This window comes from Manis javanica, chromosome 3 (genome assembly GCF_040802235.1).
Source record: "Manis javanica isolate MJ-LG chromosome 3, MJ_LKY, whole genome shotgun sequence".
NCBI lineage: Eukaryota > Metazoa > Chordata > Mammalia > Pholidota > Manidae > Manis > Manis javanica.
The window spans coordinates 186,163,776-186,182,323 of NC_133158.1; the positions used below are offsets into that span (position 1 = coordinate 186,163,776).

Genomic DNA, 18,548 nt, shown 5'->3' on the forward strand with positions numbered 1-18,548 from the left:
TTTTTTTTTTGAGAGGGCATCTCTCATATTTATTGATCAAATGGTTGTTAACAACAATAAAATTCAGTATAGGGGGGTCAACGCTCAATGTACAATCATTAATCCATCTCAAGCCTAATTCTCGTCAGTCTCCAATCTTCTGAAGCATAACGAACAAGTTCTTACATGGTGAATGAATTCTTACATAGTGAATAAATTCTTACATGGTGAACAGTACAAGGGCATTCATCACAGAAATTTTCGGTTTTGATCATGCAATATGACCTATAAACAATCAGGTCAAATATGAATATTCATTTGATTTTTATACTTGATTTATATGTTGATCCCACATTTCTCCTATTGTTATTTATTATTTTTATTTTTAATAAAATGCTGAAGTGGTAGGTAGATGCAAGATAAAGGTAGAAAACATAGTTTAGTGCTGTAAGAAGGCAAATGTAGATGATCAGATGATCAGGTGTGTGCCTATGGACTAAGTATTAATCCAGGCTAGACAAGGGCAGCAAGACATCCACGGATGCAGAAGATTTCTCTCAAAGCAGGGGGGATGAGGTTCTGAGCCTCACCTCTGTTGATCCCCAAATTCTCACCTGATGGCCCCCCTGCGACTGTGCCTGTCTTAGGTTGTTCCTCCGTTGAGGAATCTTACCCGTCTCTGGCTAACCAGTCATCTTCCGGGGCCATACAGGGAAATGTAAAGTTGGTAAGTGAGAGAGAAGCCATATTGTTTGCAAAGGTTAGCTTTTTTACTTCTTTGCAGATTTATGCCTTGTGGCTTCTATGCCCAGCACTTGTCTCGAGGTATCTTTACCACCTGGAGGAATTATGATACTCGTAAATTCGATATGAGGCACGAATTCTATTTAAGGGTTGTAATTAGGAAGGAAGAAGAAAAGCTATAGATGTAGCATATGAAGGAAACATGGGAGGATTGATTATTTCTTTGACATATCTTCTTGTATAGTACCTTAAGTATGTATAGGTTTTAAACTACTAACTAATTTGCACACACATATTAACATAATAGGAATATGGTGACATAAACAAAGCAAATCTATAATTACCATCCATCTCCAGTGAAGCCAAGAAAACCATTTAGGCACCCTAGGCATTTGTGAAAATTTATCTATGATATGATGGATATTGTCCAACTGTACTTGAACCATCAGACAAATTAAAGCAGCCCATTTCTGGGATCTGTTCACATCCCATATGTTCTTTTAACCATAGATAGTCTATAGTCATGAGATTTTGGAGTGCTACAACTTGCACCCCTCCCAACTCCTGGTTGAGTTCCAACAGTACAGATCCGGTCAAATTCGTTGTCTCACTGTATGCACATGCCAGCCTAGACATCTCCCTCCTCATTCTTATGGCAAGTCCAGGAGACGGTGGGCTGGATGCAGCCACAACCGCAGCGTCGTCCGGATCCCTGTAGAGGCTTTTTGATGATCATCCCCCGGCACAAGTCCTCCAGAGAGTGCTGATGCCGGAAGCTCCTCCTCATATCGTATCTTAGTTCATTTTCTGGGTATCCAAGCTAGGCCTTGATCTTCTGCATAGAAACAAACAGACCCTTTGCCCACACTTTGACATGCCCTCTATACCACTGTGCAGAACTCATTGGAGGTCAGCACACAGTAACTGCTTTTTTTTTTTTTTTTAATTAAGAGAAAGGAATATTATCAGAAAAGAGTACCTCCATAGCTGATCATCTGACACCCTTTAAGTGATCAACATTAAGGATATTTAAAGCATGCATTGATCTTTGATTTACCAATAGTTTTATCCTGTTAAGGAGTAATCCCCCTTTTCTTTCTTTCTTTCTTTTTTTTTTAATTTTTAATCTACACTTACATGAAGAATACTATGTTTACTATGCTCTCCCCTATATCCCCCCTAACAACCACATTACGGTTACTGTCCATCAGCTTAGCAAAATGTTGTAGAGTCACTACTTGTCCTCTCTGTGTTGTGCAGCCCACCCTCCCCTTTCTCCCTCCCCCCATGCATGCTAATCTTAATACCCCCCTTCTTTATCCCCCCCCTTATCCCTCCCTGCCCACCCATCCTCCCCAGTTCCTTTCCCTTTGGTACCTGTTAGTCCATTTTTGGGTTCTGTAATTCTGCTGCTGTTTTGTTCCTTCAGTTTTTCCTTTGTTCCTATACTCCTCAGATGAGTGAAATCATTTGGTATTTCTCTTTCTCCGCTTGGCTTATTTCACTGAGCATAATACTCTCCAGCTCCATCCATGTTGCTGCAAATGGTTGGATTTTTCCACTTCTTATGGCTGAGTAGTATTCCATTGTGTATATGTACCACATCTTCTTTATCCATTCATCTACCGATGGACATTTAGGTTGCTTCCAATTCTTGGCTATTGTAAATAGTGGTGCGATAAACATAGGAGTGCATCTGTCTTTCTCAAACTTGATTGCTGCGTTCTTAGGGTAAATTCCTAGGAGTGGAATTCCTGGGTCAAATGGTAGGTCTGTTTTGAGCATTTTGATGCACCTCCATACTGCTTTCCACAATGGTTGAACTAATTTACATTCCCACCAGCAGTGTAGGAGGGTTCCCCTTTCTCCACAGCCTCGCCAACATTTGTTGTTGTTTGTCTTTTGGATGGCAGCTATCCTTACTGGTGTAAGATGATACCTCATTGTAGTTTTAATTTGCATTTCTCTGATAATTAGCGATGTGGAGCATCTTTTCATGTGTCTCTTGGCCATCTGTATTTATTTTTTGGAGAACTGTCTGTTCAGTTCCTCTGCCCATTTTTTAATTGGGTTATTTGTTTTTTGTTTGTTGAGGCATGTGAGCTCTTTATATATTCTGGACGTCAAGCCTTTATCGGATCTGTCATTTTCAAATATATTCTCCCATACTGTAGGGTTCCTTTTTGTTCTATTGATGGTATCTTTCGCTGTACAGAAGCTTTTCAGCTTAATGTAGTCCCACTTGCTCATTTTCGCGGTTGTTTTCCTTGCCCGGGGAGATATGTTCAAGAAGAGATCACTCATGTTTATGTCTAAGAGGTTTTTGCCTATGTTTTTTTCCAAGAGTTTAATGGTTTCATGACTTACATTGAGGTCTTTGATCCATTTTGAGTTTACCTTTGTATATGGGGTTAGACAATGGTCCAGTTTCATTCTCCTACATGTAGCTGTCCAGTTTTGCCAGCACCATCTGTTGAAGAGACTGTCATTTTGCCATTGTATGTCCATGGTTCCTTTATCAAATATTAATTGACCATATATGTTTGGGTTAATTTCTGGGGTCTCTAATCTGTTCCACTGGTCTGTGGCTCTGTTCTTGTGCCAGTATCAAATTGTCTTGATTACTATGGCTTTGTAGTAGAGCTTGAAGTTGGGGAGTGAGATCCCCCCCACTTTATTCTTCTTTTTCAGGATTGCTTTGGCTATTCGGGGTCTTTGGTGTTTCCATATGAATTTTTGAATTATTTGTTACAATTCATTGAAGAATGTTGCTGGTAATTTGAGAGGGATTGCATCAAATCTGTATATTGCTTTGGGCAGGATGGCCATTTTGACGATATTAATTCTTCCTAGCCATGAGCATGGGATGAGTTTCCATTTATTAGTGTCCCCTTTAATTTCTCTTAAGAGTGACTTGTAGTTTTCAGAGTATAAGTCTTTCACTTCTTTGGTTAGGTTTATTCCTAGGTATTTTATTCTTTTTGATGCAATGGTGAATGGAATTGTTTTCCTGAATACTCTTTCTATTGATTCGTTGTTAGTGTATAGGAAAGCTACAGATTTCTGTGTGTTAATTTTGTATCCTGCAACTTTGCTGTATTCTGATATCAGTTCTAGTAGTTTTGGAGTGGAGTCTGTAGGATTTTTTATGTACAGTATCATATCATCTGCAAATAGTGACAGTTTAACTTCTTCTTTACCAATCTGGATTCCTTGTATTTCTTTGTTTTGTCTGATTGCCGTGGCTAGGACCTCCAGTACTATGTTAAATAACAGTGGGGAGAGCGGGCATCCCTGTCTGGTTCCCGATCTCAGAGGAAATGCTTTCAGCTTCTCACTGTTCAGTATAATGCTGGCTGTGGGTTTATCATATATGGCCTTTATTATGTTGAGGTACTTGCCCTCTATTCCCATTTTGCTGAGAGTTTTTATCATGAATGGATGTTGAATTTTGTCAAATGCTTTTTCAGCATCTATGGAGATGATCATGTGGTTTTTGTCTTTCTTTTTGTTGATGTGGTGGATGATGTTGATGGATTATCGAATGTTGTACCATCCTTGCATCCCTGGGATGAACCCCACTTGGTCATGGTGTATGATCCTTTTGATATACTGTTGAATTCTGTTTGCTAATATTTTGTTGAGTATTTTTGCATCTACATTCATCAGGGATATTGGTCTGTAATTTTCTTTTTTGGTGGGGTCTTTGCCTGGTTTTGGTATTAGGGTGATGTTGGCCTCATAGAATGAGTTTGGGAGTATTCCCTCTTCTTCTATTTTGTGGAACACTTTAAGGAGAATGGGTATTGTGTCTTCTCTGTGTGTCTGATAAAATTCCGAGGTAAATCCGTCTGGCCCCGGGGTTTTGTTCTTGGGTAGTTTTTTGATTACTGTTTCAATTTCTTTGCTTGTAATTGGTTTGTTTAACTTTTGTGTTTCTTCCTTGGTCAGTCTTGGGAGGTTGTATTTTTCTAGGAAGTTGTCCATTTCTTCTAGGTTTTCCAGCTTGTTGGCATATAGGTTTTCATAGTAGTCTTTAATAATTCTTTTTATTTCTGTGGAGTCTGTCGTGATTTTTCCATTCTCATTTCTGATTATGTTGATTTGTGTTGACTCTCTTTTTCTCTTAATGAGTTGGGCTAGAGGCTTATCTATTTTGTTTATTTTCTCAAAGAACCAGCTCTTGGTTTCTTTGAGTTTTGCTATTGTTTTATTCTTCTCAATTTTGTTTTTTTCTTCTCTGATCTTTATTATGTCCCTCCTTCTGCTGACTTTAGGCCTCATTTGTTCTTCTTTTTCCAGTTTTAATAATTGTGATGTTAGACTATTCATTTGGGATTGTTCTTCCTTCTTCAAGTGTGCCTAGATTGCTATATACTTTCCTCTTAAGACTGCTTTCGCTGCATCCCACAGAAGTTGGGGCTTAGTGTTGTTGTTGTCATTTGTTTCTATATATTCCTTGATCTCTATTTTGATTTGTTCATTGATCCATTGATTATTTAGTAGCATGTTGTTAAGCCTCCATGTGTTTGTGAGCCTTTTTGTTTTCTTTGTAGAATTTATTTCTACTTTCATACCTTTGTGGTCTGAAAAATTGGTTGGTAGAATTTCAATATTTTGGAATTTACTGAGGCTCTTTTTGTGAGCTAGTATGTGGTCTATTCTGGAGAATGTTCCATGTGCACTTGAGAAGAATGTATATCCTGTTGCTTTTGGATGTAGAGTTCTGTAGATGTCTATTAGGTCCATCTGTTCTAGTGTGTTGTTCAGTGCCTGTGTGTCTTTACTTATTTTCTGCCCGGTGGATCTATCCTTTGGGGTGAGTGGTGTGTTGAAGTCTCCTACAATGAATGCATTGCAGTCTATTTCCCTCTTTAGTTCTGTTAGTATTTGCTTCACATATGCTGGTGCTCCTGTATTGGGTGCATATAGATTTAGAATGGTTATATCCTCTTGTTGGACTGAGCCCTTTATCATTATTTAGTGTCCTTCTTTATCTCTTGTTACTTTCTTTGTTTTGAAGTCTATTTTGTCTGATATTAGTACTGCAACCCCTGCTTTCTTCTCACTGTTGTTTGCCTGAAATATGTTTTTCCATCCCTTGACTTTTAGTCTATGCTTATCTTTGGGTTTAAGGTGAGTTTCTTGTAAGCAGCATATAGATGGGTCTTGCTTTTTTATCCATTCTATTACTCTGTGTCTTTTGATTGGTGCATTAAGTCCATTTACATTTAGGGTGACTATTGAGAGATATGTACTTATTGCCATTTCAGGCTTTAGATTCATGGTTACCAAAGGTTCAAGGTTAGCTTCTTTAGTATCTTACTGCCTAACTTAGCTCGCTTATTGAGCTGTTATATACACTGTCTGGAGATTCTTTTCTTCTCTCCCTTCTTATTCCTCCTCCTCCATTCTTCATATATTATGTGTTTTGTTCTGTGCTCTTTTTAGGGGTGCTCCCATCTAGAGCAGTCCCCGTAGGATGCCCTGTAGAGGTGGTTTGTGGGAAGCAAATTCCCTCAGCTTTTGCTTGTCTGGGAATTGTTTAATCCCACCATCATATTTAAATGATAGTCATGCTGGATACAGTATCCTTGGTTCAAGGCCCTTCTGTTTCATTGCATTAAGTATATCATGCCATTCTCTTCTGGCCTGTAGGGTTTCTGTTGAGAAGTCTGATGTTAGCCTGATTGGTTTTCCTTTATAGGTGACCTTTTTCTCTCTAGCTGCCTTTAAAACTCTTTCCTTGTCCTTGATCCTTGCCATTTTAATTACTATGTGTCTTGGTGTTGTCCTCCTTGGATCCTTTCTGTTGGGGGTTCTGTATAATTCCATGGTCTGTTCGATTATTTCCTCCCCCAGTTTGGGGAAGTTTTCAGCAATTATTTCTTCAAAGACACTTTCTATCCCTTTTCCTCTTTCTTCCTCTTCTGGTATCCCTATAATACGAATGTTATTCCTTTTGTATTGGTCACATATTTCTCTTAGTGTTGTTTCATTCCTGGAGATCCTTTTATCTCTCTCTATGTCAGCTTCTATACATTCCTGTTCTCTGGCTTCTATTCCTTCAATGGCCTCTTGCATCTTATCCATTCTGCTTATAAATCCTTCCAGGGATTGTTTCACTTCTGTGATCTCTTTCCTGACATCTGTGATCTCTTTCCAGACTTCATCCCACTGCTCTTGCATTTTTCTCTGCATCTCATCCCACTGCTCTTGCATTTTTCTCTGCATCTCATCCCATTGCTCTTGCATTTTTCTCTGCATCTCTGTCAGCATGTTCATGATTTTTATTTTGAATTCTTTTTCAGGAGGACTAGTTAGGTCTGTCTCCTTCTCAGGTGTTGTCTCTGTGATCTTTGTCTGCCTGTAGTTTTGCCTTTTCATGTTGATAGATATAGTTTGCAGAGCTGGTACAAGTGACTGCTGGAAGAGCTTCCCTTCTTGTTGGTTTGTAGCCTTTTCCTGGGAGAATAGCGACCTCTAGTTGCTTGTGCTGGGCAGCTGTGCGCAGACAGGGCTTCTGCTTCCTGCCCAGTTGCTTTGGGGTTTATCTCTGCTGTTGCTGTGGGCTTGGCCTGGCTGGGGCTGTTCCTCCAAAATGGTGGAGCCCCATTGGAGGGGGAGCGGCCAGGAGGCTATTTATCTCCGTAAGGGGTCTCTGTGCTCCCTGCTGCCCAGGGGGTTAGAGTGCCCAGAGATCCCCAGATTCCCTGCCTCTGGTCTAAGTGACCTGTCCTGCCCCTTTAAGACTTCCAAAAAGCACTCTCCAAACCAAAACAACAACAGCAACAATGAGAGAGGGAACAGAAAGAAAGAAAAGAAAAAAAAGGAAAAAATAAGCGATTTTTTTTTTTCTTTTTTTTGTCCTCAGGTGCCAGTCCCAGGCACCCGCTCACTGGTCCTGCTGCCCTGTCTCCCTAGCACCAGGGTACCTGTCCTTTCAAGGCTTCCAAAAAGCACCCACCCACCGGTCCCGCAGGGAAGGAACGCTCGATATTCTTTGTCCTCAGGCACTAGTCCCAGGCACCCGCTCACTAATCCCGCCGCCCTGCCTCCCTAGCACCGGGGTCCCTGTCCCTTTTAGGCTTCCAAAAAGCGCTCGCAGAAAAGAGAAAAAAAAAAAAGGGGAAAAACGCGCGATTTCCTCTGTCCTCAAGTGCCGGTCTCAGGCACCCGCCCACCGGTCCCGCAGGGAAAAACGTGGGATATTCTTTGTCCTCAGGCGCCCGTCCCAGGCACCCGCTCACCAGTCCCGCCACCCTGCCTCCCTAGCACTGGGGTCCCTGTCCCTTTAAGGCTTCCAAAAATCGCTCGCCAAAAAGAGAAAAAAAAAAGGGGAAAAACGCGCGATTTCCTCTGTCCTCAGGCACCGGTCTCAGGCACCCGCCCGCCGGTCCCGCAGGGAGAAACGCGGGATATTCTTTGTCCTCAGGCGCCGGTCCCAGGCACCTGCTCACCGGTCCCGCCACCCTGCCTCCCTAGCAACGGGGGCCCGTCCCTTTAAGGCTTCCAAAAAGCGCTCGCCAAAAAAAAAAAAATGCTCCGGTTTCTTTCCACCCGCCGGGAGCCAGGGGGAGGGGCGCTCGGGTCCCGCCAGGCCGCGGCTTGTATCTTACCCCCTTCGCAAGGCGCTGGGTTCTTGCAGGTGTGGATGTGGTCTGGATGTTGTCCTGTGTCCTGTGGTCTCTATTTTAGGAAGATTTTTCTTTGTTATATTTTCATAGCTCTATGTGTTTTTGGGAGGAGATTTCCACTGCTCTACTCACGCTGCCATCCTGGCTCCGCCTCCCACAGAAATTTTAAGATGTGAGGGCAAAGTATTTTTAACATATAATCATCACATAAATAAAAATGAAAAGTCCTATAGAAAATGAGTGCTTATATCCATTTTAATCTCTTATGTTTAGAAAATCAGGTATCATCAATATCATTTTAATTGATGAATCAAATCTTCCATCATCACTAATCTAGTATCCCTATAAATTTTGGAAGAGAACAATACATTATACAGGAAATATGTAATAAAATATATAAATGATCCAGAGGAAAATAGATAAGTTCTAATTATGAGTGAGAATTGTCTTTTTCTTATTGATTCTCATCCTCATTAGGTCTAATATCATATTAATTCCTTTCACTTGAAATGGTAGTATACATTTCTATAGAAAGTGATTTAATGATATCCTCTGTATAATTCCTGACAAATTTCCTCTTCAATATTATCTTAATCTTATTTAGCATCTCTGATATTTTTTAGATTCTCTTTTGTCCCATTAAATGCTTAATGCATGTGAAAAATATTCCCATCCTCAGAAATAAATATTAATTTATGTAATCTGAAAAAATAAGAGTGCTATTGTAAAATGGGACTTAATAGACTTTAATCAGAAATAATGGCATAAAGCAAAGCAGAGAAAATTCAGGGTGACTGTCAGGAAACTTTTAGTGGCTTTGTAAAAATGATTGTGAGTCTGGTCAGAAACATCTTATGGGAACAGCATACAAATAGGAAATAATTCCCAGCAGAGCATTTTATTTTACTGTTTAGAATAGTTTTGCAGCAAACAAAGGGGTGGAAATTGCTCCTGGTTCAGGAGTAGCTGGGCTGACTGTTACGTGTCAGGTCATTCACATATCCTGTTATTTTGGCGGGTTTTGTCATTAGCTTTTACACAACAGCAAAGAATTTGTAAACAATTTTCCTTTATTCAGAGCCTTTCATCAACCTTAGCTCCCACTTTTTCCCACCTCTTCATACTTTTTCAAGCGTATCTTTTATGCAGTGTTTGATTCTCACAGAATAGGTTCTTGTCAAAGATATTTAATATACTTTTGAAGAAAAATGTTTCACATAGAAAATAGTGTTTCAGTGAATTGATGAATGAAATTACTGTACTGTATTCTGGCATGTGGTAAGGACAGATTTCTGCCTTCATGCTTATTTATGCTGCCTGCTTAGGGGTGTCATGGACATCCCACAGGAAGTCCCCACTGGTAGCCCTCTTGGAATGATTATGGTGCATTTCATGAAATGGAGTTAGTTTCATGCATTCAGAACTACCAGAAGCATATGTTGGAAGTTTAGATTTCAGTTTCTTTGCTGTGCCCTAGAAGCCAGGAACAACCTGTGCTGTTTGAAGAATACTACCATTGGTATTTTGGCTGATTCTGGACTGCATCTTAAAAATTACTGAACACTCCGGGCCCTCCCTGATTCAGATCTGAATTTTGGAGACCAAAAACAGAATGTATACTGAGCATCTCACTCGAAAGTGCTCTGGTTTTTACATTCTTTCCACATCTTATACAAAAAGTAAAACCACCTATTATGGTTGTGCTGCTTAAAAAAGGGTTTATTATAGTTGTACTCATTTTAATTTCTAAATGCTAAATACGGTTTCAGCTATCAGCATTATTTTTAAATTAGAAGAAATGTTTAGTGGTACTGATAATGAAAACCTTGTTGATTTTGTTTCATGATTATTAAATACAAATGAATGGAATCTCTGCTAAAAAAATTTATGTTTTTATTTAAATTAGAGAAGGCAAAGAATATTCTAATTTAGCTTAAAAGTTATTAACTAAAGGATACAAATCAATAAATTAGATAGCAATAGTCAATGATAAGACTTGAATCACAAAACAAATGAGCCCCTGGAATCCATGTTTATCATTGTATCATTGTCATTATATAAGTAAATATTTATCCTTACAAACATATTTTACACATAGTTCAATAAACCTCTCTTCTTAGTGGTTTTTCTAATTACAAGTAAACTGAATGAACTACAAAGCCAATAGACCAGTGAATAAAAGAAAAACCTGAAACAAAAATAATGAGCTAAATGGCATTTCTTGTACTTGTGATGAGTCTGCGAGCTCATGAATCACAAATTCTTACTTATTTTTTCAACATTCACTTATCTAAAAAATGCAGGAAGGGAAGAAATAGAACGTATTTGTTGCCTCAGTTATGGTCATCTAACATAGACTACGCAATATTCAGCCAGAATGCAGTTCTAGGATAAAAGAGCAGAATAACAAGCCTTGGGCAGATTAAAGGATTTTGTAAAGTTTGAAGTTTATACCAAACTGAAAAATAAAATAGGCATTCTGAATAACTACCTTATTATAATTTTCTTAAGCTTCTGATTCTCTACAAATTAGAAGACTCTTCAATCATTTCCAGTGGATTTGGTAGCTTTCAAGAAGACCATGGACGTGCCATGGGGTGGCCACTGATGTTTTGAGAAGTTCTAAATACACTTCAGTGTGATATTTAATGTTTGGTCAAGAAGCTTGAGACTGGGGGATCTGCAAGGAAATATTTGATTTATTATGTATTTCTGAAGTTACTGAGTTATGAACAGTAGTGACAAATGAAAGGACTGTATCTTACTAGAAAAAAGACTCACCAAAATTTATTTTAAATGATTATCATTCACACTAATTTCTCTATATATTTTATTGTTTAACTTGATTTGTCTTTATAAATGTATATAAATACATATATATGTATATAACACATATGTGTAAGTATTTAACTTTAGATATTGAAAGCAGTAAAGCATCCAACATTAATTCTATCCATAATATAGCTATGGCCATATTATAATTTGAGATATTCATTTTATTTCCTATAATACAGGATGAAGTCTGCCCCAAAGCTGAGGGAGATGAAATTCAGAAGTGTGTGTGGGCCTCAGCTGTTAATGTCAAAGACAAGTTCATTTATGTTGCACAACCAACACTGGACAGAGTCCTTATTGTTGATGTGCAGTCCCAAAAAGTTTTTCAGGTATGAATGATTCCTAGTTCTAAATGTGATTTAAAAAAATTATATAATCTAATTATCTTTGGTTATCATTGATAAGTTGCTTCATTATTTGGGTAACTGGAAAATATATGCACTTTCTGCACATTGTCCTCTCATTCTTCTCCTTGAGCCTAATGAATTGATAGGTAACTTAAATATCTTTTCAAAATTATATTCCATAAACACATCACAAAAATAACACTACTAGTTCCACAACAATAATCATCATCAAAGTTGCTTATTCTTTCTAGATCAAGGAGAATCCCAGTCAGAGGCCAATTAACATCCCTAGTGTCATCCCAGAGATTTTTCTCATTTCATTCTTAACAAAAGCTGAGACAATAGTAGGCTTTACTGGACGATATAACTTAGTAGGTTTTGCTGTAGCAGTAAAACAAGTAATATGTAGGTCATCGATAGAGAAAAAAGTCTCCAACAAACATTGTCATGGTCATAGTTGTGAAAACCATTCTGATTCATTTCCTGGTCTTTCCAAGACTGTCCGACTCAGGCAGTCCACTTGGGCTCAGTGGCACAACAGCCGAAGAGCGCTGTAGGGTTTGCTTCTGAGCAGTCTGTCTCCAGTATCTGGGCTCTTTATTAGTATGATCTATTCCTTCTCAGCCCAGGGAAAAACAACTTACAATAGCTTTATAAGATATGTATAATCTGTTAAATGGGAATAATAACTGCATATCTCATAAGGTTATATTAAGGATTAGATCAATTAATGCAAAAAAGCATTTGTATCAGTGCTTGGCATATATTAGAGCTATATACCTGTTTACTATAAAAATTCTGAGAGACACTGGAACCTAACCGTTCCTTATATTTACAAATTTTTTTTTGGTATCAATACTGGCTTGAAATAGAATATTGAAGTAGGTGTTAATCCCTCCAATATTGATTACTGACTAGAACCACAAAAAATGCTAAGGAATACATAGTTGAGCTTCCCATTCTAAGAGTCCTTAACAGCTTCACATGAATTCATCTATCCATCTATCTGTTCATCTATCCTATATAAATCTGTTGATTGCCTATGAGATATTTTTGGTATCACAAATAAAAGACTGAAAAGTATTTCTATTAGAAAGCTCCAGTATCTCTAGGGTCACAAATTGACAGCAGAAAATTAGTCTAATGGTTCAGTATCTAATATGAGAATGATCAGTACAATCGTAAGTAAAAGGATAAATAACTGTTCCATGGGAAAACTCTAAGGTCTCCAAGGGTTGCTCAGTTATCATGTATATACTATCTAATGGTCCAATATCTAATGTGAGAATATATTTTTCTGTATATTTCATCTCTTATGCTTCTGTCTTTGAGACCACTGAATTTTTGATCAGGTTGATTTTATTATTTCAGCTGTAACAAATCACAGTCATTCAGTTTGAGATTATCAAGACCTTTTAGCTAATAGGTTAAAATTAAAAGTATGTTTCAGGAATAATCAAGCTGGTCTTTAAATTCAGTTTTCAAACTGGAAACCTACACTGACTGAATACATTACTACATATTCAAATGTGAGGAAAGCTAACATCACTTACTCATATAACTTCCATCTTCTGACAATGATGTAAAAATTTAAATTATAGAAAATATTTACAATTAAGTGTTCCTGTAATGGTAAGAATCAGATAAACCATATTGTTTTTGGAAGTACCTATAGTTACTGTTGAATAGAAAGAGAATGTAAAAAACATACAATGCTAAAATATTAAAAAATCATGTTATGATATAATCCTGATTGTGGGCAGTTTTTAGACATGAATCTTAGAAAATTGGGCCTCAGTCTAAGTGGTACTCCTTAAGATCTTGTTATGATAAAATAATAAGGATAAGAATTATGCTTTATTACTCCATCTAGTCATTACCTATCCAAAGATTATCCTATGTAGATTTCTATCACCATAAGTAAATATTGCCTGATTTTGAATGTTACGCACACGGAAACACGGAGCAGGCATGGCTTGTGTTCAGCCACTGGCTCTACACTGACTGAGATCATTTTGTTTGCATGCTGCTGCTGTTAGTGTTATTCTGTTTTTTTTCCTCTAGACAATTCTGTTACAATAGATTCTCATTGCTGATTCTGTATTTGAAAATTAACCTACTCTCTCAAATTTATTTAAAACACAAAATCAATACTCAATAGCACTTTCCCAGTCACTCAGGGACACACACAGAGCAGGGAACATTCTGTCTCCCACATACATGTTCCCAGCTAAGGTTCAACAAAAAGAGGCTCTGACTTTCTGTTTTAATTTTCATACTGTAAACAAGTGTTCTTTTAATCTACATAGAGTATTTTTTTTGCATTTTTCCTTTGTTGGCAATTTTGCTGTTTAAAATGGCCCCTCCATAGTGCTGAAATGCTTATGCAAGAAGGACATAATGTGCTTCATTCAGGCATGAGGTGTAGTGTTGTTTGGCTATGAGTTTGATGTCAATTAATGAAGAATCTATAAGTAAAGTGTCTTTGAACAGAAACACACATGAAATAAAGTTATGCGTTTATCAGTTGATAAAAATCTTTGACCAAATGTTCATAGGAACTTAACTACGTATTTCCTCTAGAAGGAATGGTTCGGTATCCAGAAATTCAGTGTTTGTGGTGACATTATAGAACAACTACCACTAATAATGATAATCAAAAGTATTTGACTATATCAAACTTTATTTACCCATTAATAGTAGAAAGGATACATGTCAGAAGGAGATAATGAAAAGAAAGGGGAAAAGTTAATATTTAGATCAAAATGAGTGCTAATGAGTGATAATTACCTATAATGTAATAAGGAATAATATATATATTATATTATAATTTATCATACAATATGTAAAATAAAATACAGTAAATCCTCAGATTTACAAGTGACATTGACATAGAAATAAAAACCAATACTTAAATATATCAGTATGGCACAACCAAAGATCAAACGAAAGATCTTGAAATGGCAGATCATTTACTATGAGCTGCAATTTTCTCAATAGCATAATGACACAAAAGAAAGTGAAATATTATTAAATGGCTAGATGGAAATAAAATGTACTCTGATATTATATGGTTAGTGAACATATAATTCTAAAGCCAGACATAATTTATTTATTGTGTCAGATACACAAAAACATAGACCTTATCACCAACATAAATGGAACCAGAACTAAGACTGAAAATTGTTTGCTTCAGGAATATGGAAAATTAACTTAACAATAAATTTAATGTGTTAGTGAACCAGTAAATTGATAAACACATAATCTATTAAACCATACTGTCAATAATAGTAAAGTTATTCTCTGCATTTAAGTTTGAAATTTTTAACAGGAAACACAGGACAAAAATAGCAAATAAAGTTTTTAAATATTGTACTATAGTATTTAGGCAGTGAGGATGATTTGATTTTAAATATGTAAGGGTTCTTGTATTATTTTGCAATGGGAGTAATAACTGGTTATCCACAAATATGTTAAGTATATTTATTAATATTTCAAGAGCCTAAGTTGTTTTTATTTGAAGTAGTTAAATTCAATGAATGACATACAAATAAGTACAGTTGAAGGGAAAAGAAATAAGAAAGACAAAACAATAAGAATGGAAAAACCAGGACAAATAGGAAAAAAATAAAATAAGAATTTGATAGAATAAAACCAAATATTTGAATAAAATTTGATAGAATACAACCAAATAAAAGCCCATAATTACAATAACTGAGAACAGACTAAAGTAACAAACTGAAAGGCAGAAAGAAAATTTTGGGAATGAATAATGAAAACCTAGTCATATGAAGATTAAAAGAAAATTATACACATAGGGACAATATGAGATATTTCAGGCATATGCTAAAAACAAAACAATAAAGCTGGAGAAGTTATTTTACTATCCAGCTTTAAAAGGTACTTTAAGGCACAAAGCATTAAGTCCAAGCAAGTACTTGATAATAATAAAAAAATGATTAAGAACATAGAAGATAAAAAACATGATTAGTTACAATTTTTTAAAATGACTATTGCATGAACTACTGGAGGAGATACATATATGATCAGAGTGAGAAGTACGTGATACATCCATAATTGGTAAATCAATACATAAAATTAATACTATATGTGAATTGAACAACACCCTTACTATGCTTAAACTAACAGATACAGGAATTAACCTTGGCATCCAGCAATGATTCAATATACATCATCACTAAACATTTCACTATCTTAATGTGTTCAGGCTGCTACAACTAATTATGACAGACTGCATAGCTTATAAACAATGGTAGTTAATTTTGCACAGTACTCAGACTGTGAAGTCTGAGATCAGGGCGCTGGCATGCTCATGATCAGGTGAGGGCCCTCTTCCTGGTTCACAGCCTGCATTGTCTCACTGCATCTCGCATAATGGAAGGGTTAGGGATCTCTGTGGGGTCCTTTTCTTAAAAAAGCACTAATCTCATTAATGAGGGCTTCCTACTCATAACCTAGTACCCCCTTTCTAAAGCCCTCAACTCCTACTACCATCATCTCTGGGAGCTTGGATTTCAACATGAATACTGGGGGAACATAAATATTCAGACCATAGCAATCACTAAATGAAACATTTAGTGAAAATGAACACTAAATTAGGCTATAAATTAAGCTTCAAGAAATATTAATGAAATTATTTCATGCTGATTCTCTGAAACAATGTTAAGCTATCAACACTGAAGTAAATTTAAAATATCAGTATAAATATCAAGTAATATTTGATAATCGTGATTAAATATGTTGAATCCAAATAAGGTTGTACTTTGAGAGAATTTTGCTGCTTTAATTTAGACAAATAATAATAGACTGAAAACATGTAATTAGATAATTTTAGAAATTAGCTGAAAGAATCAGGATACTCTAACAAAGAAGAAAGTACGAGAAATGAATATAAAGACTTAATGAAATTAAAGTATAAAAGGTAAAAATTTGTTTATTCAAAAAAGACTTAACAAAAGGAAACTCTTTGGAAATTTTGGCAAAGAACAAGGACAAAAGTCACGATTAAAATTATTAGAATTCAATAAAAGAAGATGTAACCACAATCTTAGTAGAGAATAAAAGGAACTAAGAAACTGTTAGAGTAAAAGTCACGGTAGTAAACTTTTAAAACATAGTGGGAGGAACAAATTAAAAAGAAAATATAAGTTAATAACATGTAACCCAAAAAGGAATAAAAAGGAATATTTTTATGACTAATTAAATGAAATTATTTAAGAATACTAAATCAAAAAAATTCTGTCCCATATAGGTTTACTGGGAAAAGTTCTACCAAACTTTAACATTTTAGCAGGCAATTTCATGAGTTCTAGTAATTTAAATATGTGTGTCCTCATTGACTTGGTCGTTGACTTCCTGTTTTAATCCTCTGTGCTGTGAGTATAGTCTCTGTGTATTCTCAGACTTCTGTCTCATCGAAAATATATCTTAACATTCCCTTAGTGCCTCTTGCTCTGCACCTCCACTATCAGCTTTCTAGCCTTGCTTTCTTGTGTGTGCCTTCTGTTTGGAGAACAGTAGGCACCGAGAACAGCAAATCAGCTATGTCTCTATTGTAGGAGAAACGTGGGCACTTAGTCCTTGGAACAGAGAGGCAGAGGCAGGAGTATGTCTTGGGCTGCTCATGGAGCTTTGGAAGGTGTATGATGCAGTCAAATATTACCCTTCTGTTAATGAAAAGGAAAGGTTTTGAAATTATAGCATCTACGGAATACTTTGCTGGAAAGGAGAATGAAGTACCAGCTGCAATGACGTGGGTCATTCATTCTACAACATTCTACAACTTCTGTTGAAATTTTTGAGGTCACCGAAGTTTATGAAATGAAAATGTCCGTACTGGGTACATTCAGTCTCGTAGTCTTTCTGATATGGACACTACTTCTTGAGGCCTTTGTTAACTTTTAAATAGCAACCTAAGATTATAGATATATAACACAAATATTCTCTTTTTAAGAAATTAAAATTTTTTTCTATCTTTGAATTTGTCTTCAGATCTCTTTTTTTTGTAGCAACCATGTATAATTTTAGTCGGTGAACCTCTCTAGATAATTCCATGAGTCTACTACCTACTGGGTGAAATAACATGTCCTATTTGTTTTAACATTACCTTGAATAATGTGAATTTGAATCCTCAAAAGTACATGCTTAAAGGTGAATTATGAATATCCTAATGACTCTATTTTATCCTTGAAAGTACTTCATTTCTTAGAATTTTAAATTCCCTCAAATTCTCCCTAATTTAAAGACAACATATAAATAATAAACATTAAAGAGTTAAATATTGAACCTGTGTTTTATAAATTAATAACCAAGGTAATTTGAGTTTTAAACTATTTAAAGAAATAATATTTCTATCTACTTATAAGCTAAATTTAGAAACTTTATTTGTGATTTAAAACTTTATTTAGGTAGTGCATCAGTCTCATAAAACTTTATTTATAACAAAAGGCAGAGCATACTCTTAAAGTCATCTGCAAAGTACAAAGTTAATTTTGTAAAATATAAATTACCTTTTTTCAATATGACCACTTTTCTCAACTAATGTTAGAAGTCAGCCTTTTTTGTATCCAAATGGCACTAATTGTGTGTTTTGCCTCTCTTTATTTAGTTGAACTCATACTATATAGAGTTAATTAAGAATATTAATTATAATTAAAATGTAGTTAAGCATCTCCCAAACATGATAAAACATGCTATAGAATTTTCTACTGCATGAATATAGAAATGAGATGGTGCCTTAAAATCAAATGCCTTATTCCTGAAAAAAAAAAAGTAAGTAAACAAAGAAAAAAGAACACTAAACTTATTTAAATTTAATCTTTCAAGTTTTCTTTTTCATTTCAATTAAAGTAGATTCCTAGTGTTTTATACTGACCTTATCTAAGAAATAATATTTCTGACTTTTTCTTTTGTATTTGTGTGGATTGGTATTAAATATGTGTTTTAGTATTAAAGACTTAAAAATTTGGGCAGCATTGTTACGTTT

The 18,548-nt window shown here is 36.0% G+C and overlaps 1 protein-coding gene across 4 annotated transcripts in view; it reads left to right on the forward strand.

Moving 5' to 3' along the window:
• Window positions 1–18,548, forward strand: part of FSTL5 (follistatin like 5) — an 813,978-nt gene that overhangs the window by 727,503 nt on the left and 67,927 nt on the right. For all 4 annotated transcript variants that reach the window (XM_073232529.1, XM_073232528.1, XM_073232527.1 and 1 more), the window contains one exon: window positions 11,375–11,524. In XM_073232529.1, the coding sequence (XP_073088630.1) occupies window positions 11,375–11,524 (150 nt within the window). The remainder of the gene's footprint in view (window positions 1–11,374; window positions 11,525–18,548) is intronic.